Source organism: Pinus tabuliformis, chromosome 6, assembly GCF_031772625.1.
Source record: "Pinus tabuliformis cultivar Carrire ecotype Pingquan chromosome 6, CPIR1, whole genome shotgun sequence".
NCBI classification, from domain to species: Eukaryota; Viridiplantae; Streptophyta; class Pinopsida; order Pinales; family Pinaceae; genus Pinus; species Pinus tabuliformis.
Window position 1 is genome coordinate 59,425,071 of NC_142292.1, and position 21,204 is coordinate 59,446,274.

General features: G+C 41.3%; 1 protein-coding gene across 7 annotated transcripts in view; it reads left to right on the forward strand.

Moving 5' to 3' along the window:
* Positions 1 to 21,204, forward strand: part of LOC149257211 (uncharacterized) — a 571,530-nt gene that overhangs the window by 419,076 nt on the left and 131,250 nt on the right. For 5 of the 7 annotated variants that reach the window (XM_089413730.1, XM_089413724.1, XM_089413726.1 and 2 more), the window contains one exon: positions 14,902 to 14,962. The exons of 1 other annotated variant lie outside the window; for it this stretch is intronic. In XM_089413730.1, coding sequence (XP_089269856.1) covers positions 14,902 to 14,962 — 61 coding nt within the window. Of the gene's footprint in view, positions 1 to 14,901; positions 14,964 to 21,204 lie in introns of those variants that run through there. One more of the 7 variants, XR_016256690.1, reaches the window with a different exon arrangement.

The following is a 21,204-nucleotide window of genomic DNA, read 5'->3' on the forward strand; positions in this document are numbered from 1 at the left end:
TTACAATTGACATAGTTAATAATTATAAATAATTTAATTATAATTATTATTATATATATTAAAAAAATTATTTCAAAAATAAAATAAAATTATTTAATTAAAAAAAGAAGTTATTTAAAATATATATATAGATATGTTATTAAAAAATAATAATAATAATAAAAAGAAAGATAAAAAGAAGGCAGAGTAGACATAACCCTAGGTTCAAGAGTATACCTAACCCTGGACTCAAAACAAAGTTACCAGCGAATCATAGAAGATGAGCTACCAATGATGCAGTCAAATGAAGAAATTATTAGCGGTCAAGTGAAGAGAAGACATTCGTAGCAGATAAGAGATCAAGTCCTTTCATCAACAAGCTTTGAGGACAAAGCTTTTTGAAGGGGAAGGCAATGTTACGAACATAAATTGGATAAAATAAAATAAAACATAAATAAATGTAAATACTAAATAATCAAGTAATGATTATGTTAAGTAGTCATTAGTTAAGTGAAAAGGCATGTCTAAAAGACATGCCCAGTCACGAAAGGACACTTGCTTAGGTATATATGCGGGTCCTCATTGTAACATTCAATCATCACTTGTACATTTTTATATATAATAAATTATTATTACAAATACCTCTCGTGTATTTTTACATTCAAGCCAACAAGCTATAGGTTTTGTTACTTCAGCCTCCGCTACTCCTGTTGTCCCTTCGATGCAAGGGTTGCATTATCCTCCTCCTCCTTGGGCTTCTACCCACTATTGTTTCTTTCGTCAAGTTTGACCTTAACTAAGTCTCTCCTCATCGCTCCTTGTTTTAGAGCTGCCCACATATCATCCCAATTCGGCAATCCTGCTTTGCCCAGGATACTCTGGACAAAGACTTGCCACTCATTTGAGACAAAATTGAGGGTCAGTCTAACCAACTCTGAATCTTGAGGTGTATGCCCCGCCGTAAGCAATTCATCACGAGTCTCCTTAGGCTTCGTGAGGAATGGATCCACATGCACTCCCTTATGCATCTGAGCAGATCCCAACTTCTGCTCCAAGTACATCTTCCGCTGCTCGGAAGATCCTTGATATACTGTTGCCAAGGCATCCCACATCTCCTTAGCAATCCCTCTGCTAGCGACATGACATATTACGTGATCCTTTACTCCATCAAGGATCATCCTCTTGGCCTTCGCCATTTCTGATTAGTACTTCTTCAATGGATTTGCATCTACAGGCACAACCACCATGATGTCGACATATGTCTTGAGGGCAAGCTCATCTAGAAGGAATGACATTCTAGCCTTCCAGATGACATAGTTGGATGCTTTGTCCAACTTGTCTTGATCCCTCAAGCCACTGGTGGCTATTTATGCCAAAAATAGAAAGTCGAATGACCTCCTTTCTCCTCTATGTTGCTATTGGGCTAGCCTACGCACTCCTTGTTGGAGCTAGTAAAACTGTTGCCCCTTGCTGCTACTCAGCTCTAGAGAATTCAAATTCCTTGGCTAGGAATTCTCTAAGGAAGAAATACCCTCAATCGTGCTTCTCCTCTTTCTTTCGAGGATTTTCTTCCTGGCAAACTGCCTACAGAAAAATTTGCATCCCACTAGCTCTCCTCAGACTGAGGCTTCAGCGCTGCTCCCTCGGTCCCGACAAAAATTCAATCTGGAAGCCCTTCTCTGCGTCAACTCTCTTGGAGAGAGACTACCTCGAAATTTTAGCCCTCCGGCTAAGAATTGCGCAAACCCTATGGGGTTTCGAACTGTTGTCTCTTGCAGCTTTTCGATCTCCCTCTTCTGCGCAATGTTGGGTTCTCTGGCACTACTCTTCTTGTTTCACTTGCAACTCCAATACCATGTGAAAATTCCTAAACGGGAATCCCTGCTACAACAACTGATGATATTTCTCCTACTTGTTAGATTTACATGAACAAGTTATTTGCAATTTCCTATTGCAAATATTGAAATACATACACTGCAACCTTCACTTAATTAATTTATATGCGGAAACAAGACACTGATCAAGAAAGAGAATGCACCACAATAACACCATTATTTTTTAATAAATGTCCCCGGAAAAAACCAGTCCGGGAAAACCAGTGCAACGAATCTGAGGTTTTATTATTATTAAGTAGTAGAAAATTCTGAATACATCTCTGATTACCTCAAGGGTTATTCAGTCATAGAGAGAGAAATACTGACAGAAAGATTTGTGAGATTACCTCACACAATCACTGAGAAAAAATCCAGTTGATCCGATCACTAGATGAGGTTCCTCTGGCAGGCCTTGCGCTAGCTCTATGCAGTCCCTGCCTCAACCCCTCTAGGCACTGCGTCACCCAGCTAGTTGATTGATTTGCTGCTTGGAGTCATTGCTCTCAGCTTCCCGGTCTCACACCTCGGCTCCCGGCTTCTGAAACTAACTCTGCTACAAAATTTCAGACTCTTTGTCACCCTTTGCGTGGCCCTGCGTCAACCTTTGCGTGAGAGCTGTGGGATCACTCTCTACCTCTCTTTGTTGATGATTCTTTGGCTGAGAAAATCTCTCTCTCTGGATGCTATCTCTGCCCCTCAACTACAAGAAATCTACTCGATCAGAATTTCCTCCTGAGAACTTCCAACTTCAGAAATTCAATCTCTTGTTCTCTTAGTGTGTTTTCCAGATGACCCTCAAGCTGCCTTAAATAATCTTCTCGTTCACATTCAGTAGCCCAGATTAAAAGCTAATAAATGGCTAAAATCATTTTAGCTTGATCCTTGTCTTCTTCTAGAAGTTACACCCACAATTAGATTAATACCCATTAATATTTTTAATTTCCTAAGTTTAGACTTAGGGTCCCATTAAAAAATATTAATTATTTTAATAAAATTGTTTCTAGGTCGAATTTCCCAAACGCTTTATGGGTTCTTTGGAATACATGTGCCCAAGTCTCCCTGCAAAATTTGAGGCCTAGAGCACATCCGATGCTACCCCAAATCAACATTTATTAGAGAAAATGATTTTCCCCCGCTTACTCTAATCAATTTTCATCTTCCTTCTAAATTTGTCTGTAAAACTCCATTAGCCCAAGTAGGATTAAGTACAGGCCAAGGTTATCTTGATAAAAAAATATAAAAAATTAAATTTTCTCTTTTTTGTCTCTCCTAGGCCTTTTAAGGCCACCTGTTAGGGTTTTTCTAGGGCTAATTTTCCATAAGGGTGAGTTTGAGTGGATGCTTGTGGACGAAATTCCAAGGTTTGCCTCCATGAACTTTTTAAATGCAAAATCTAGCATTGATTGTGGGAAAACCTCCCTAAGTAGGGCTGATGTCATTCTTTCCAAGCTCCTTTGTGCCATTAAAACCCTAATCCCTAGTCATGCTTGAACTTGAAGCCTATTTGAGAGTTTCCCCTATTACTTTGTTGATTTTATGCATTGAGAAAACCCTTTCTTTAATATTTGCATGTCTAAATACTCCTATATCATTACATATCAACTAAGTTGCACGAAGCGTCGAAATGTTTCGGCATTTCCGAAACGGGTACGTTTAGAAACGTCACCTCCCAAAAATGGAAACGTCGGCCGAAACGTTGGCTGAAACGTCAGCTATGTTTATATATATAGAAAGAAATTTATAAATAAGTGAATAACACATTATCTTGCAAGAAAAAAGGGAATAAGACCCGTAGATGACAATTTAGAAGGAAAACCAGGTCTATATTAACTTTTATGGATGATAACATAATGGTCGAGTTTCGTTCAAGTTTCGGCCGAGTTTCGGAGTTTCGGGTACGGGTACGTCCCGAAACCTTGGCTTCCTAGAAGTTTTGTGCAACATAGCATATCATTAAACTCTACCTTGCACTAGTCCTTAACTAGTTTAGGGTTAGAATACTTGTTCCTTCATGAAGAAAATCTAAGTATACTTTGACTTTAAGGTGTCTTTCCTTTGGCCATTCATATCACCTTGAGCCCTCTAAATAGAATAGCCTTATAAGTGAATACATGGAAGTCTCCCTTGTGGTGAAATTCCATTGAACAACAAGGGGAAGATTACTGAGGTGACAGTGGCAATCCTTCGTCATTGTTGCCATAGGGTCTGGCCCTTACCTTGTGAGTCCCCTCACAAGGCATGCTAGATTTTGCAACAACAAGCACCTTGCCCTGAAGTCTTTCCCACTCTGGTGCAACTATTCTCACACACACCTATGAATTGATGGGCTAACTTGGAACATGTCACTTCCCCTTGGGGCTTGGAAACACGTAATAGGGTTATCCATCTAACCATCCCTAACATAAGGAGGTAACCTATTTATGGGACTTGATCCAGTTAGACATTTGAAGGAAGCCTTGTGTGAAGCATTATTGTGTCCTCAACATTAGGTATTTTCCATTATGATGCTTTTATGGTTATTATGTTGAAATTTGGTACCGGAGGACAGGTGGTTCCCTAAGGCTTTGATCTTTGGCCTAAGGAAAAGTGTCCAAAAGAATTTAATTTTTCTCCTAAAGTGACTTTATAATTTTTATAAAGTCAAATCTAATTTAAAAGTGACTTTAAGTGATAAAGTTATTAAAGTCTAATTTTAAAGTGACTTTATTAAAGTCAATGAAAAATTAGAAAGGAAAAGTGACTTTAGAAATAAATGACTAAGTGGATCTTTATTAAAGTGGGGTGAATTAAAAAATAGAAAGTGAGATTTAAATGAGCATTTAATCTCAGCCCTAGATCTCAATCTATTTCAGCCATTGGATTTAGGGATCACCCAAAAGTCACTTAGGGTTAGATTAAAGGAGGAAAAGGAGGAAAAGGTCATTCATTCTTTCATGAGCAGATTGGGAGAAGGAGAGCAAGAGAGCAAGGGAGATTTCTGGACAGGGAGGAGAAGGAGGCAGCAGCTTGGCACACATTCCAAGGCAGCATTCTAGCAAGTCCGTACAGCTGAGTTAGCATACAATGAAAGGCAGATTTTTGGGCACGATTTTCAAGGAGGCCGTACAACAGTTTGCACAGAAATCGAGGAGCAGAAATCTGAGTTTGCTGGCACGATTTTCAAGGAGGCCGTATAGCAGATTTTCAAGGAGGCCGTACAACAGTTTTCGACACAAAAATCGAGGAAATCGTACAGCAGAATTTCTGGCAGCTTGCACAATTTTTTAGGCAGGCCATACAACAGAATTTAAGGCTGAAAATTGGCACAGAAATCGAGGAGGATGTACAACATTTATTGCTTTTCAGATTTTGTTGTTTGCAAGTTTTTCCAGTTGGCTGTGAGGCACGGAAAACGAGATAAGTTGTAAAAGTTTACTTGCTGATTTTTGCTGAATATTTCTCACTGTAAAAAGCATTTTTCAGAAATAAGGAACTCTCGAACTGGTTTTCCCCAAGAGTTGTAGGGGGTTTTTCCAAGGTCACCTTGACAAAAAATTACTGTGTTTAAATGTGTTAAATGGCTGTTTGTACCTGCTGATTTTTTATTTCTGCATTTTCCAGCGTTCTGTAAAATTTCCAGAATTTGTGTTTTCAGCAAAATTTATTTTTCAGTGGTTGAATGTATGGATATGGAAAAGGGCATTTAACTATTTTGGAGAAATAATGTGAAACTGAAAACCGGGGTGGGAAATGAGAAATTTTTTACATGGTATCGAAGCTTGAGCGCTGAAGTGCAGTTTGGGACAGCAAGGAGGAAAATTACAGCCTGCTAATTTTTCACTCAGAAAATTCCAGCAAGCTGATTTTTCACAAACAGTAGTTTTGTATTTACTACAGCAGTGCTATTTTTTTAGTTTTAGGACAGCAGGATGTCATTGGGATTGAGGGTGGAGGATAGGCTAGATGGGCATACAAATTACAACGTTTGGAAGGAGAGAATGCAAAGTATCTTTGAGGAGGCAGAAGTCTGGGACATCATGGTGCATACCACACAGAACCCTGTTGTTGTGCCTACTGATGCTACTTAGTTGGCTGAGTATAATAAAAAGAACAACAAGGGTAAGAGACTGATTTTAGATGGAGTCAAAGACCATTGCATCCCCATGTGAGAGAAAAGAGAAATGCCCATGAGATGTGGATAGCATTGTCCAATCTCTACCAGAGTACCAATGGGAACCGGAAAATGGTCCTGGAGGAGAAGCTGAAGACCATTAAGATGGGCAATGATAGTGCAGCTGGATATCTCACAAAGATTACTAATGTGAGAGATGAGTTGGCAGCAGTTGGAGAGGACATTCCACCCACTGAGTTGGTGCGGATTGCAGTGAATGGCCTCCCCCATTCATGAATGAACTTTGCTGATGGGGTTTGTGCACGTGAGACCCTTCCCACATGGGAGAGGTTTTGGGATGATTGCATTCAAACGGAGATCAGGAAAGGTCAGCTTGGGGCAGCCAAGCCAGTTGAGCAGGATGAGGATGTAGCACTGTCAGTAGGAGGCAAGAAAGGCAAAGGGAAGAAACAGGGTTCCACAAGCAATGGTGGGGGCAAAGGCAAAGGTAAAGGTAAACAGGGTAACACACAGAAGGACTATTCCAAGGTGAAGTGTTGAAATTGTCAAAAGATGGGACACTATGCAGTTGTGTGTCCGGAGAAGAAGAAGAAGAAGGGGAAGAACCAGAGCGTGGCAGCTTCAGCAGAGGTTGAGGACTTTGCAGTTCGTTTTGACCGGGAGTTTGGGTTCACTGCGTATGAGTCCTCTAGTGCAGGATCACCTACCACACAGGTTCAGAGGGAGCATGCTTTTTCTTCAATTAGTGGAGCATCTTCGGGTATCTGGTATGTGGACAGTGGGGCTTCACGTCACATGACAGGAGTCCGTGAGTACTTCTCAGAGCTTTCAAAGAGTGGCACTGATATAGAGGTAGTACTCGGTGATGACAAAGTTGTTAAAGCAGTCGGTTTGGGGACACTGACATTTTAGAGGGAGTCCAAACCTCCCTTGAAGGTGTCAGATGTTCTTTATGTGCCAGGGATGAGGAAGAACCTCATATCCATCTCAGCTTTGGAGGACAGAGGATATGAGGTACTGTTCAGGGGAGGGCAGGTGTTGATGTATCCCAGGGGCACTCCAGCTGATTCAGCTAGAGTGATAGGTGTCTGCCATGCAAAGGTGTACAAGTTTGCATTCCAGTCCCTTTTGGCATTGAGCAGTAGTACCGACAACAGAGCTAGCAGTTCTGAGCTGTGTGAGATTTGGCACCGCAAGATGGGACATATGTATCATGGAGCCTTGAGGACCTTGCGGGAGATCACTACAGGTGTGCCAAATTTCAGTACTGATCACTTTGATACTTGCAGAGGATGTGCGATGGGCAAGTTTGCCAAATCCCCTTTTCCCAGCAGTGATAGCAGAGCGACTGGGATACTTGATTTGATTCATTCCAATGTGAGCGGTCGGATGTCTCATGTTTCCTTGAGTGGATATGAGTACTATGTTTTATTCATTGATGATCACTCCAGGAGGACCTGGATTTATTTCTTGAAGACCAAGAGTGAGGTCTTCAAGCGGTTTCAGGAGTTTAGAGCTCTTGTGGAGACACAAACAGGTCGGAAGATCAAGTCCCTGAGGTCAGACAATGGGGGAGAGTACACCCTTGGAGAGTTTGTTGACTATTGTGCGGAGGCAGGCATTAGGAGGGAGTTCACTATTCCTTACAACCCCCAGCAGAACGGGGTTGCGGAGAGGAAGAACAGATCCATCGTAGGGGCTACCAAAGCCATGTTACATGATCAGGGGTTGCCATTGTTTTTGTGGGCAGAGGCCTGCAACACAACTGTTTATTTGCAGAACAGGAGTCCACATCGTGCCTTGGGGCACATGACTCCGGAAGAGGTTTTTTCTGGGAAGAAGCCTGATATTGGTCATCTTCGTATATTTGGATGCATTACATACTCCTACATACCCAAGGAGAAGAGGACCAAACTAGAGCCCACCGCAGAGAAGGGTATCTTTGTGGGCTACAATGAGACCTCAAAGGCCTTTCGGATTTACATTCCTTCACAGAGGAAAGTTGTTGTCAGGCGGGATGTGAAGTTTGAGGAGGACAGGGCCTTTAGGAGGTCACAGGAGTTAGAGTATCTCGATCAGCCAGACCCTCAGCAGCAGTTGAGTCAGTCACAGGGATCCAGTGGGCAGGGATCAGGAGGATCCGGAGGTACATCTATGAGAATGTCAGGTCCGTCAGTGAGCAGTGGCTCGCCGAGCCAGAGGGGCGGTGCTCCAGACAGCATGCAGAGCAGTTCACTAGGGAGTCCACTAATGGACAGTTCACACGGTACCTCAACTTCTATAGGTTCAGGTGCAGGTAGGAGGACAGCAGACAGACAGTCAGGAGTTCAAGCTCCTGATGATGATGGGGAGGAGTTTCATTCTCCTATGGGAGAAGTGCGCTCAGGGAATAGGAAGCCCAAGTGGCTTCAAGACACCTTGAGAGATGCCACATCTGTTGCTGAGCCTAAGAGGCCGGTCAGAGAGAGTAGACCACCTGAGAGGTTTTGTAGTTATATGGCAATGGCTACCAGCATCCTTGACTTTGAGCCTTCTAGCTATGAGGAGGCAGCTAGCCAGTAGGTCTGGAGAGAGGCCATGCAGGAGGAGTATTCTTCTATCATGAAGAATGATGTTTGGGAGGTGGTGCCGAGGCCTGAGGGCAAATCCGTGGTTACTTCCAGATGGCTTTACAAGGTAAAGCATGCTGCAGATGGTAGCATTGAGAAATTCAAAGCGAGGTTTGTGGCTAGAGGGTTCTCCCAGGTAGAGGGAGTTGATTATGAGGAGAGCTTCGCTCCCGTGGCTCGATATACTTCGATCCGCTCCATTATATCGATAGCAGCAGAGATGGGTTGGAAGATCCACCAGATGGATGTGAAGACTGCATTTCTCAATGGCTTCATACAAGAGGAGGTGTACATTGAGCAGCCACAGGGCTTTGAGGTGCATGGGAAGGAGTCCCATGTGTGCAGACTGAAGAAGGCCCTTTATGGCCTGAAGAAAGCTCCCAGAGCTTGGTACTCCAGGCTAGATACATACTTGCAGGGGATGGGTTTCACAAAGAGTGAGGCAGATCCGAACCTTTACTTTATTGTGATTGGTGAGGAGCCTCTCATTCTGGTGCCGTATGTGGATGACTTGGTCATTACAGGTGCAGAGAGACTCATAGAGCACTGCAAGAGAGATCTTGCAACGAAGTTTGAGATGAAGGACATCGGCTTGATGCATTACTTTTTGGGTTTGGAGGTGTGGTAGGAGGAGGGGCATTTCTTCCTGGGGCAGGGGAAGTATATTGTGGACATCCTTGGCAAATTCCACATGGAGGATTGTAAACCCATGTCGACATCGATGATCACCAACTGAAAGAAGCTTCATGCTTCGGATTCCGAGTTGGTGGATCCCACATTGTACAGGCATCTGATTGGTTCCTTGATGTATTTGGTCAACAGTAGACCAGATATTTGTTTTGCAGTCAACACAATGAGTCAGTTTATGTGTGAGCCTAGGAAGGTTCACTGGGTGGCTGCAAAACACATTTTGCGGTACTTGCAGGGGAGAGTGGATTATGGTCTGGACTACAGGCAGGGGGATGGAGTGAGATTGGCAGGTTATACTGATTCTGATTAGGCAGGTTGTGCTTCTGATAGGAAGAGCACTTCAGGGTGCTGTTTTGGGTTGGGTTCAGCAATAGTGTCATGGTTCAGCCGGAAGCAGCAGTCAGTAGCATTGAGTTCAGTGGAAGCAGAGTATATGGCAGCCAGTCTAGCTAGTTGTGAGGCCATCTGGCTTCGCAAGATGTTGTTTGGCTTATTTGGTCAGCTGTTGAGACCTTCAGTGATTTAATGTGATAATCAGAGTTGCATTAAACTCACGGAGAATCTAGTATTTCATGACAGGTCAAAGCATATCGGGATCAAATATCATTTCATCAGAGACTGTGTTCAAAAGGGAACTGTGAAGCTTGAGTATATTCCCACTGATGAGCAGGTTGCAGATATTCTTACCAAAGCCTTACCACGGGGCAAGCATGACTACTTCAGAGACAAGATGGGTGTGGTGAGGAACACCTTCCTCGGTAAGAGGGAGTGTTGAAATTTGGTACCGGAGGACAGGTGGTTCCCTAAGGCTTTGATCTTTGGCCTAGGGAAAAGTGTCCAAAAGAATTTAATTTTTCTCCTAAAGTGACTTTATAATTTTTATAAAGTCAAATCTAATTTAAAAGTGACTTTAAGTGATAAAGTTACTAAAGTCTAATTTTAAAGTGACTTTATTAAAGTCAATGAAAAATTAGAAAGGAAAAGTGACTTTGGAAATAAATGACTAAGTGGGTCTTTATTAAAGTGGGGTGAATTAAAAAATAGAAAGTGAGATTTAAATGAGCATTTAATCTCAGCCCTAGATCTCAATCTATTTCAGCTATTGGATTTAGGGATCACCCAAAAGTCACTTAGGGTTAGATTAAAGGAGGAAAAGGAGGAAAAGGTCATTCATTCTTTCATGAGCAGATTGGGAGAAGGAGAGCAAGGGAGATTTCTGGATAGGGAGGAGGAGGCAGTAGCTTGGCACACATTCCAAGGCAGCATTCCAGCAAGTCCGTACAGCTGAGTTAGCATACAGTGAAAGGCAGATTTTTGGGCACGATTTTCAAGAAGGTCGTACAGCGGTTTGCACAGAAATCGAGGAGCAAAAATTTGAGTTTGCTGGCACGATTTTCAAGGAGGCCATACAACAGATTTTCAAGGAGGCCATACAGCAGTTTTCAGCACAGAAATCGAGGAAATCGTACAAAATAATTTTTGGCAGCTTGCACGATTTTCTAGGCAGGCTGTACAACAAAATTTAAGGCTAAAAATTGGCACAAAAATCGAGGAGGACGTACATCATTTATTGCTGTTCAGATTTTGCTGTTTGCAAGTTTTTCCAGTTGGCTGTGAGGCACAGAAAACGAGATAAGTTGTAAAAGTTTACTTGCTGATTTTTGCTGAATATTTCTCACTGTAAAAAGCATTTTTCAGAAATAAGGAGCTCTCGAACTGGTTTTCCCCAAGAGTTGTAGGGGGTTTTTCCAGGGTCACCTTGACAAAAAATTACTGTGTTTAAATGTGTTAAATCGCTGTTTGTACCTACTGATTTTTTATTTCTTCATTTTCCAGTGTTCTGTAAAATTTCCAGAATTTGTGTTTTCAGCAAAATTTATTTTTCAGTTGTTGAATGTATGGATATGGGAAAGGGCATTTAACTATTTTGGAGAAATAAGGTGAAACTGAAAGCCGGGGTGGGAAATGAGAAATTTTTTACATATTATCCCTAATGATTGGTGATTTTCAATTGATCTTGAGAGGGTTTTGCTAGGTGGCACTATAACAACAGAGGCCTTGGGAGACATGATTATCACTGCATTCAACAACATACCAAATTATGTTTTACACATTGCAAAGAGCAGATATGGTTGATGCAATGTTGCCTATATACCCCGATCTAGAGCAAACTGTTGGGCTACTTGATGACCCTACATGGTACTTGAAACTTCAACGTACCCCTAAATGTTGAAACGTTGAGATGTGCCTTGACACTATTTGATGGGCGTTACTTGTTTCGAAGCTTGGATGATGACACTTATCCTTGTGATGATAGGGGAGGGTTTACACATCGCTTTTGAGCCCCAACACTTGAGTAGGAGAGTGCCATGTCACACCTCTTACCCTTTAGAGGGTGATGTTGGGCAACATGGATATGGCATCTTTGTATGGAGGCACTTTGGAGGCATGCCCATGATCATAGAGCTGCATATTGGAGTATGGAGCACTCATTAGCCTACATGGCACTTGTGCATTTACTATTTAGAGCACATGTGGAAGATGACGTCATAGTGGAGAGAGTCTTTCTCCTACACATGTGGTCATCATATGGCATTTTATGTTTCATTTTCGAGCTATGAGGTTGGCTTGTAATCTCTCTTTTGTAGAGCACTCAAAATAAACTTGTAATTAGGGCTCGTTACTTGTGTTATTGTAGAAATGTTGGGATAAATCTCATATAAATAGAGACTCCCCTCATTTCAACTTTTCATCATCAGACATTCACCTCTTCTCTCTAAAAGAGTGCAAATTAGTTCTTTTTTGCTACTTGAGAAAAATGTATCTTTCTATGGTGCAACTTTTTTCTTAGAGCTGGACTTTTGTGTGGAGATATTTTCTTGGGATTGAAAGAAGTGCTTCTTGAAGAATTGTGTAAGCTTAATGCTTTATTTTCTAGAGTTTGCATACTGTATGTGTGAAGTAGGGCTTCTATTTTGTGCCATGACTAAATTCTAATTCTTTGATGAAATCTTGCTTCGCTATATTATGCAAAATTGTTCTCTTGAATTCGGTCAAACAGTAGCCTAATTCTTGGTCAGATGAAGCAGATCAGATTCAGTCAAAATGAGGTCAAACAACAACTTCTATACTAGGTCAAACAATCCAATTCGTCGTCCTTGATTTCACATGTGTGAGCAAAATAGAAGTGATATGTGTTCAAATTCGTCAAAGTGAAGGAGGTCATTTGTATTTATATTAGTTAGATGGGGTGAATTTTGACCAAAAGTCACAACCCTTCACTTGTGGGGCTGACTTGACTTTTGGGGCCTACATGAAGCCCAAAATAATAATTTTTATTTTCATTTTTGTAGAATTTTATTTGGTTGACTTGGGAGGCCTTTTGGCATGTGGGAATACCTCTTGATGCTACAAAAAATCAACACAACGTACTATTGCAAAGCTTGTAGGCACCAACCTATTAGAGACACCAATCTCCTTGACTGAACACCAACTTAGCAAATACATATATGGTGAAGAAGGATGGGACCCTTCATATGAGTATATAGAATATTGGGCCCTCAACAAAAAGACACTGAAGAACAGGTATCCCGTTCCATGCATTGTTGAGCTGATGGACGAGCTTAGAGGAGCTAAGTACTTCTCTAAAATAGACTTGCGCTCGAGGTACCACCAGATCAGGGTGAGGGAACAAGACATCACACAAATTGCCTTCTGTTGCCACTATGGACACTTTGAGTTCTTGGTTATGCCCTTTGGGCTAACCAACACATAAGCCATGTTTCAGTCTTGCATGAACCATGTGTTCCACAAGAAGTTGCAATGATGTGTCTTGGTTTTCTTTGATGACATTTTGATATACAATTGAACATGGGAGGAGCACCTCCAACACTTGGAGGAGGTACTACACATACTATAGGAGAAACAACTGTATGCGAAAATGTCCAAGATTGAGTTTGGATTCACGGAGATGTTATATCTTGGACATGTGATTAGGGAGGATGGAGTACAGGTGCACCAGGAGAAGATTAGGGCCATCCTGAATTGGCCTACACCCAAGAATGTGACAGGGTTGAGGGGATTCTTAGGCATCTGCACATATTAAAGGAGGTTCGTGAACGGGTTTTTCGAGCTAGCAGCGCCCCTCACGGATTTGACGAAGAAAGGACTACCACCCTTGGCTTCACTAGGAGTTAGCCTAGATGGAGGACTTGGGAATTGGGTGACAACCCCAACTTGCAACTTGCCCACAAGGCTACACCAAGTGGAGTTAGACACTTCTCCATGATAATCCAGTTATGGATTTATGTGGCAACGAGGCAAACCTGATAGAATCTTTTATATCTCCCCATTACTATGTGGTTAGAGGGAGTGCCATGTACCATTGCAAGGGTCTTGGAATAAGGTTTTCAACCATATATCCTATGCTCCCATTTGAGCTAGGTCTTTAGAGTAAAAAGGTCTCTAAAGAGATGGTGTCCAAAGTAGGCATCAAAAGTCCAAAAACAATATTTCCAACAATATCCATCTTGTAATCCTTATCATGGACATCTGCACTCTCCCATTGCCTTTGACATCAATAACATATTGCCAACATAGATTAGGGTGCTCATCTCCACCTCTAAAAATAGAGAACATCCACATATATTGGAGTGCTTAGAATCTTTTCGATATTAAAACTCATCTCCATTGCTAAAAGGGCAATCCTAGGTTACTTGCTATATCTAGAATTGAGAACTCAAAATTTTTATTTTCTCAAAATCACTTGAAACTTTTGGTTTTCATCTCCATGATCATATGAACGTTGCTCAATGTCCGATTTTCAAAAAATAGGAATGCTAATTTGACCTAATTTTTCATGTCCTTCAATCATCTCCACAGTTTGCACACATGCCCTCCATAAAAGGTATCTAAAAAGTGTAATTGGTTTCCAAAAGAAAAACTTTAATTTTCCCCCTTTTTTATAAATTTCTCTAATCATAACCAATGTTAAAGCATATGCATGTCTCCATAAAAGGTATCCAACCTTATGATCAGAGTCCAAAAGTATGAACTTTCTAACAATAGAAAAATTACCAAGATAGAAAATCTTGGAAATCTGAAATTAGCCTTCTGAATTCTTCTCCTTCCTATGCATCTGCCAAGTATTACATGTCACATGCAACTGTGGGAAGACTGCTGAATTCAAGAAGAACATCAGACTCTGTACTGGCATGAGTGTGGATTGATCCCTAAAGAAAACTTCCTTTAAGGTCTCATGTAAGAAACACGTTCAATCTCATAACTTTGAAAATGAAGATTTATAGCCATGTGCGAAGTTTGGCTAATCCATCAAATTGTTAATATCAAATCTATCAAGATATGTCCATGAACTGAAAATTCTGAATCAACCAAGATAAACTTTTGACTAGTTCATTCTAAGTGATAAAAATTACTATTTATATAAATTTGCCACATGCAGAGACATTTCCTTCATTTCACAAGAAATAAATATATCGATAGTTACAATTATTTGAGATTAATTACCATTGTTTTAATTGCTAATTAGTTAAGATAGAAAAAAAAAGAATAAATGGAATAACCTATTTTAGTACTATTACTAGGTAACAACTCATCAATGTATATTGTTCTAATGCAGATATAAGGTGAACGATGAAGAAGAACAACATCAAGCATCTTCTGAAGTCAACAAGTTGCAGGTAAATTTTTAGTAGTGCCTAAAACATGGTGCAAAGAAAAGATAATCAATGAGCAATTAATTAATCCAACTTTTGTGAATGTTGTATTGAAGGTCATTAATCACAATTGATAATGAAAGAAATATGAAAGAAATTTTAGCGCTGATATTTTGGATAGCAATTCCTTTGATTGAGCATGAATTAAAGTTGGTGACTTAGTTTGGGACATAATAGTGAATACAACATGTTAGTAGGGGACATTTATAAGGTTTCTTGGATAATTCATAAGTAGAATAGGCTAGAGAGTTGTGATGGAGGAGAGGTGTTGAACCAAGGAGGATCATGCTTGGAGGGTGTTTCATTAAGGGTATTGGATAAGCCTTAGTTTGACACATCTACATCCTTGTATTATATAGCACTTTATGTGGGGTTTCCTTATTAGCTACTCATATTAAAACCTGTCCTTAATTTATGTTGGCCTTCCTCACTTGTATATATAAGGAAGTAGAGAGCTCTTGTAGCCATTATCATCATTATACTATTTTCTTTGTATTATCTTGGAGTAGTCTTGTAGCGAGCAAGATGCTAGGGTTCATAGCGCAATTCTACGAGCATGATGTTGGGGTTCATGAGGAAACTCTGGGAGAAGATAAGGGGAGAGAGATGTCTTTGATGTTATGATAGAGATTTCTCTTGTGAGATGCTAGAGTTTCTCTTGTGATGTTAAGATTTGAGCCATGCATATTAACTATGAAAATTTATGAATCTAACACTTTAGAAACCCCTACTGCAATATCTGGTTTACTATCTCCTACTTGTTCTTTACATTAACAAGTTATTTAATAACATAAACATCGAAGTAAACTGATCAACAACTAAAATAAACTGAGACAACACAAGGGACACCGTTATTTTTGAACAATCATCCCCAGAAAAACCCAATGCGGGAAAACCGGTGCAACATATATGAGGGTTTGATTATTAAGCAAATTTCTAAATACAACTAGGGTGCCAAAAATGGCTCACCCTTCACAGAATATCCTTGGCACTAGTACCTCTCTCTGGAGACATATATTCCGGCAAATCAACAACCGGATGATCAACCCCACAGTGACTCTGACTGTTCCTTGTGTTGGACAGCGAACGCTGCTCCTAGCACTCCTCTGGAACTGCGTCACCCTCTCCTAGTTGATCTACTCTTAGTCTAACCCACAGAACCTCCTTAGCGCAACCTCTTCATCCCAGCGTCAGCCTCTATAGCCTTCTGCGTTGTCTGCGTCAGCCTCTGCATCCTCTGCATCTGCCTCTGCAGCTTCTGCGTCCTCTGCATTGGCCTTCTTAGCCTTTGCGTCAGCCCTCCTAGGCTCTGCGCTGCCTCTTCCGACACTTTGTTGCCTCTCTGATATGTATTCTTCAGCCTTGGATCGAAATCCCTTGTTGAACTACCCCTCACTGCAACTGATCTCTAACTTGATTTCCTCAGCAAACCCAACCCCAAAAAATTGAATTCTTGATCTCTCTTGGTGTATCTCCAACTGACCCTCAAGCCTCCTCTTATTCTTTTCCTGTTGACGATTCAATGACCGAGATTAAGTTCCTAATCAACGACTAAGATTAGAACTGGTTTGATCCTTGTCACTTAGAACTTTCTCACCCATTTTATATTATTACACATTTATATTTTTATTTTCCTAAGTTTAGACTTGGGGAACCATTAAAATATTAATTATTTTAATATCTCTTCATCTGGGTGGAATTTCTCCAAACGATTTCTGGGTCTTGGAGATCTCATGTGCCTTAGCCTCTCCACCAATTTTCATGGCTAGAGCACATCTGATGCTACCAAAAATCAACATAAACCATAGAGGAACATGATGTTGGAGGTAATGATTGTTCTTGTGGCTATTGTTGTAGCATTGGGGTTTCTACCTATGTTGGGGGAAACTTGGCCATCCCAACATATCAACCATATTTCGGTATTGAAACTCTCAAACACGACTAAAACAAATTTCATTTTATCTTTCCTTTTCATAATTTTATTGAAAATTTTCACATTACCATTAATTGTTTATAATATCCCATTTTTTGGTTTCCCTTATGATGCAAATATGATGGGTTTCCAACCATTAAAAGTGACTTAAATTTAATTTTATTAGATAAAAGATGGGAAAGGTGCTTAATTGGAGAACAAGATCAAAAAGGGAAAAGTGACTTAAAATAAAAAGTCGCTTCAATAAAATAAAAGGGAGAAGCTTTTATAGTGGGAATGAAATAACAAAATAAAAGTGTTTCTAGAAGGCTGGAGAGAGATCTGTTGAATCTTTAAAAGGAGGGGAAGAAAGTCATTTGGGATCATCTTGGATTTGGAGTAGTGTCTTTGGGAAAGGTCCTGAGAACTTAGTTTTTAGGCATAGAGAGTCCTAGGATGAAAACCTTTGGGGTTTCTTGGTGTGTTTGAACTTTGGACGAAACCCAAACTCACTATTGGGAGGTTTTAGTGAGAAATCTCACGCAACTTCATCAACACTAGTGTGAGTAGATATGTGGATTGGATTGGGGATCACCCAGATCTCCAATTTGGGCGTAATTTCTAGTTCAGTTTTGGGAGCACAGGATCAAATATTACAACAACTAAGGGCAATCTCAGATATTTTCCAGCTCAACTATTGACCATTTGTATTAACATGTATTCATCTTCTAGTTAATAAAAATATAGATGAGTTTGCTATTATTCATTCTATCAGATTGAGTTACAGTATTTTTGGACTTTTCATAATGCCAAATTTATTGTTTTGTTGATAACTTCATGATGTAAATTGTGAATTTTGATTGGGTTTTAAATGAAAAGATTTATGGTATAAACTTTTGAAGAAAATATTCCAAAAAAATTGTCAAATTAATTTTTGGGATATTACAGTGGTATCAGAGTTGGTTTTCCTGTTAGCCTGAGGGTTTTTCTCATCAATTAGTTGGGTTGGATCTATCAATTGTTGTAGGAGACAAAATTGCTTTTGTGCCAAAGCCAAGTTGGAGGATTTAGGAGATTGTGATTCACCAAAAAATCATTATTTACAAGATCGAGTTGCAAAGCATCAAGGGTTCTTCTTATGAAGCTAATCGAACTTACATGAGGCCGAGGAGATATGAGCATGTACACTCGTAGCATCAAGAATTTGTTCTTTTGACAAGACTGATTGAGCCTATGTATGGAGCCATGTGATTTTGTTGCAGAGGTCAATAAGTCAAGTGCGATGGAGATTTAATGTGGTTGAAGTTGTTGATCTGGTAGATATGGTTGGTGAGCATTTTATGTAAGCATTATGTATTGATTGATGGGTAAAGTCATGGTGTGTTTTCTAGGATATTTAGTTGAGGTAGACTAGTGTGTTGAAGTTTCTAAGTCTACTAGTTAGAAACCCTCCATGCACTTTACTGATTTATTCCTACCTTCTTGTTCTGTTAACAAGTTATTTACAATGTAAATACTAAAAATAAACACTAGTGCATGCTCAACATATTATAGATCATCATCTGAGGGAAACAGAAACAAGCATACAAAATGACACTGTTATTTTTGGACCAATGTCCCCGGAAAAACCTAATGCGGGAAAATCAGTGCAGCTATCTTAGGGTTTTCCTATTAAGAAATTTCACAGTACAATCTGGGTGCCAAATCCGCCTTACCCTACAGAGAATGCCCTTGGCAGTAGTACCTCTCAGTTTGAGACAAATGTCCCGGCTGAAACCCCGAATAAACCCTCCGGCAGTTCCTCAACTCCAATCTGTCCCAAAAACCCCATTGTCTGCCTTTCTGGATTGCGCCAACCTCTCTCTGCCCAGCACTGGCCCTGTGTCACCCTGAATGGGCCTGCGTCAGCCTCAGAAGGTTTTGCGTCAAGCTTCTGGCCCTCTGTGTCAGCTACGCTGGCCTCTCTGAAGCACTGTGCAGCTCCTGGCTGCCTCTGCGTGGCCCTGCGTGAGCCCTGGCTGCTATTGCGTCACTCTCCCTAGCTCCTGTGCTAATCTCCCAGCACTATCTTTGCCTCTTTGTCTCTCTATACTCACTGCCCCTCAGCTGCAACTTCGATCACTAATTCTATCTCTCTTAGCAAACCCCGCTCTAGAGAATAGAATGATTGATCATTTGGTGTACTCTCCAAGTGACCCTCAAGCCTCCTCTTATACTTTTCTCGTTGACATATCAATGGACAAGATTAATTCCCTAATCAACGGCTAAGATTAGATTTGGTTTGATCCATGTCTTTTGGACCATTCTAACACAGTTTTATATTAATCCACATTAATATTTTAATTTCCCTAAGTTTAGACTTAGGGACTCCATCAAAAATATTAATTATTTTTATATCTCCCTAACTGTTTAAACTTTTCCCAAACCCTTTCTGGGTATTGGAGATCTCATGTGCCCTAACCTCTCCACCAAATTTTGTGGCTAGAGCACATCCGATGCTACCCCAAATCAACACTCCCTCTTAGCGAGGATTGTGCTCTAGCAATACTCCTCACTGAGTATTACTCTGATCATCCGGCATCGGTCCCTGTGCTGATGCTAGGCCTGCTGCCCACCATCCTCTGCACTGTTGTATCCTGTACTGCTGCCCATGGTTCTGCCACTGCCACTGTTGCATCTGTACAATAGCTCCCTCTACATCTGTGTTACTGCCCATGGCTCTAACACTGTTGCATCTGCACTGCATCTCCTCTCATCATGCTACATCGTGCTGCCCACCGCTGCACTATAACTTAGTTACTGAGAAGTAAGTAACTGATCTCCCAATTCTGACCTCTCTGTTGGGCTAGAGACACTCTTGATACTTAAGCTCCTTTTATCGCTGACAAGTGCTCCCTCTCTGACCTCTGCGCTGTTGCAACAACTCCTTGCATCTCACACCGTTGCACACCTCTCTGTGCCATCCTACACTGGTGCAACACTCCCGTGCCTCTCGCACTGTTGCAACTTGCTAGCCTCGCGTTTTCCTAGGAATCCTGCACTATAGCTCTCTCTGCTGCTTCATCTGCATCTGTCTCTTCCCACATCCGCTAGTCCTGCTACTCCTATTCGGGGCTCCCGTAGCAATGTCTAATCCAAGAGGTTGGGTACCTCGAGGTCCTACCCCTCATTGCCTATAGTCTGTCTGACTACAGCTTGATGTCTCCCCACTTCCGCTTAAGTGGTGTGTGTGCACTCATGACACAGTCATCGTCTGTCTCCACTTCCTTTTCTGCCCTTGTTGGCGTTGCCTTAGTCTCAGAACACTCTCCCTTACTCTTCTTCCTTAGACACTGGGTCGCATAATGACCCAGCTCCCCACAGTGGAAGCACTTGATCTTGGAGAGATCCTTCTTCTTCCGTTTTTCTTGCTTTCCCTCAGATGCTAGGGCAACATCTTTCTCCTCCTTTTTGACTCTGATCCCCTTATTGCTACTTCCTGCCTTTTTCTATTGTCTAATCTCTTCTTGGCGAAGATTTGCCCACATCTCCTCCCAAGGTGGAAGGGTCCCTCTGCCCAGTATAATTTGGACAAATACCTCCCAGTCTCCTGAGACTGCATTCAAGGTTGTGCTCACCATTAATTCTTGATCCAGCGTGGCCCCTATGGAAGTCAACTGATGTTGGATCTCATTTAGTCCACCGAGGAAGGTGTCGATCGGTTCTCCCTTCTTCATTTGGTATGACCTCATCTGATTTTCTATTAACATTCTTCTTTGCACAGAAGTATGTTGGTACAATTTCTTTAGGGCCTCCCACATCTCATTTGTCGTTTCCTCCTCGGCAATGTGTGTTACTACATGGTCCTTGACCTCATCAAGGATGATGCTCTTGGCCCTTTCCGTTGCCTCCTCGTACTTGTCGTTATCAACTGGGTCAAGTAGGATCACTATCGTACTCAAGGTGAAGTGCTTGACACGATTTCTATCAAGCATGGATAAGATTTTGGCCTTCCAGACTGCGAAGTTTGAAGCTCCGTCCAGTCTGTCCTGGTCTCTTGCTTCGTGTAGTGCCATGCTGCTCTTCTACTTCTCTCCTGGAAGTTCTCGATGTGACTCCCTCTGAGTCTCGATTTCCCTCTTGGAAATCCTTCTGCCGATATCAAGATGCCCCCTACTCTGATCGTCTGTGCAACTGCACCACTGATCTGGATTTCTCGGCTAGAAACCCTTAGTAGCAACTCCCTCCTCCTTGCCCTGTTAGGTATTGTTTTGACTACACTACTCCACCAGCTCCACTCTGCAACTTTCCCACA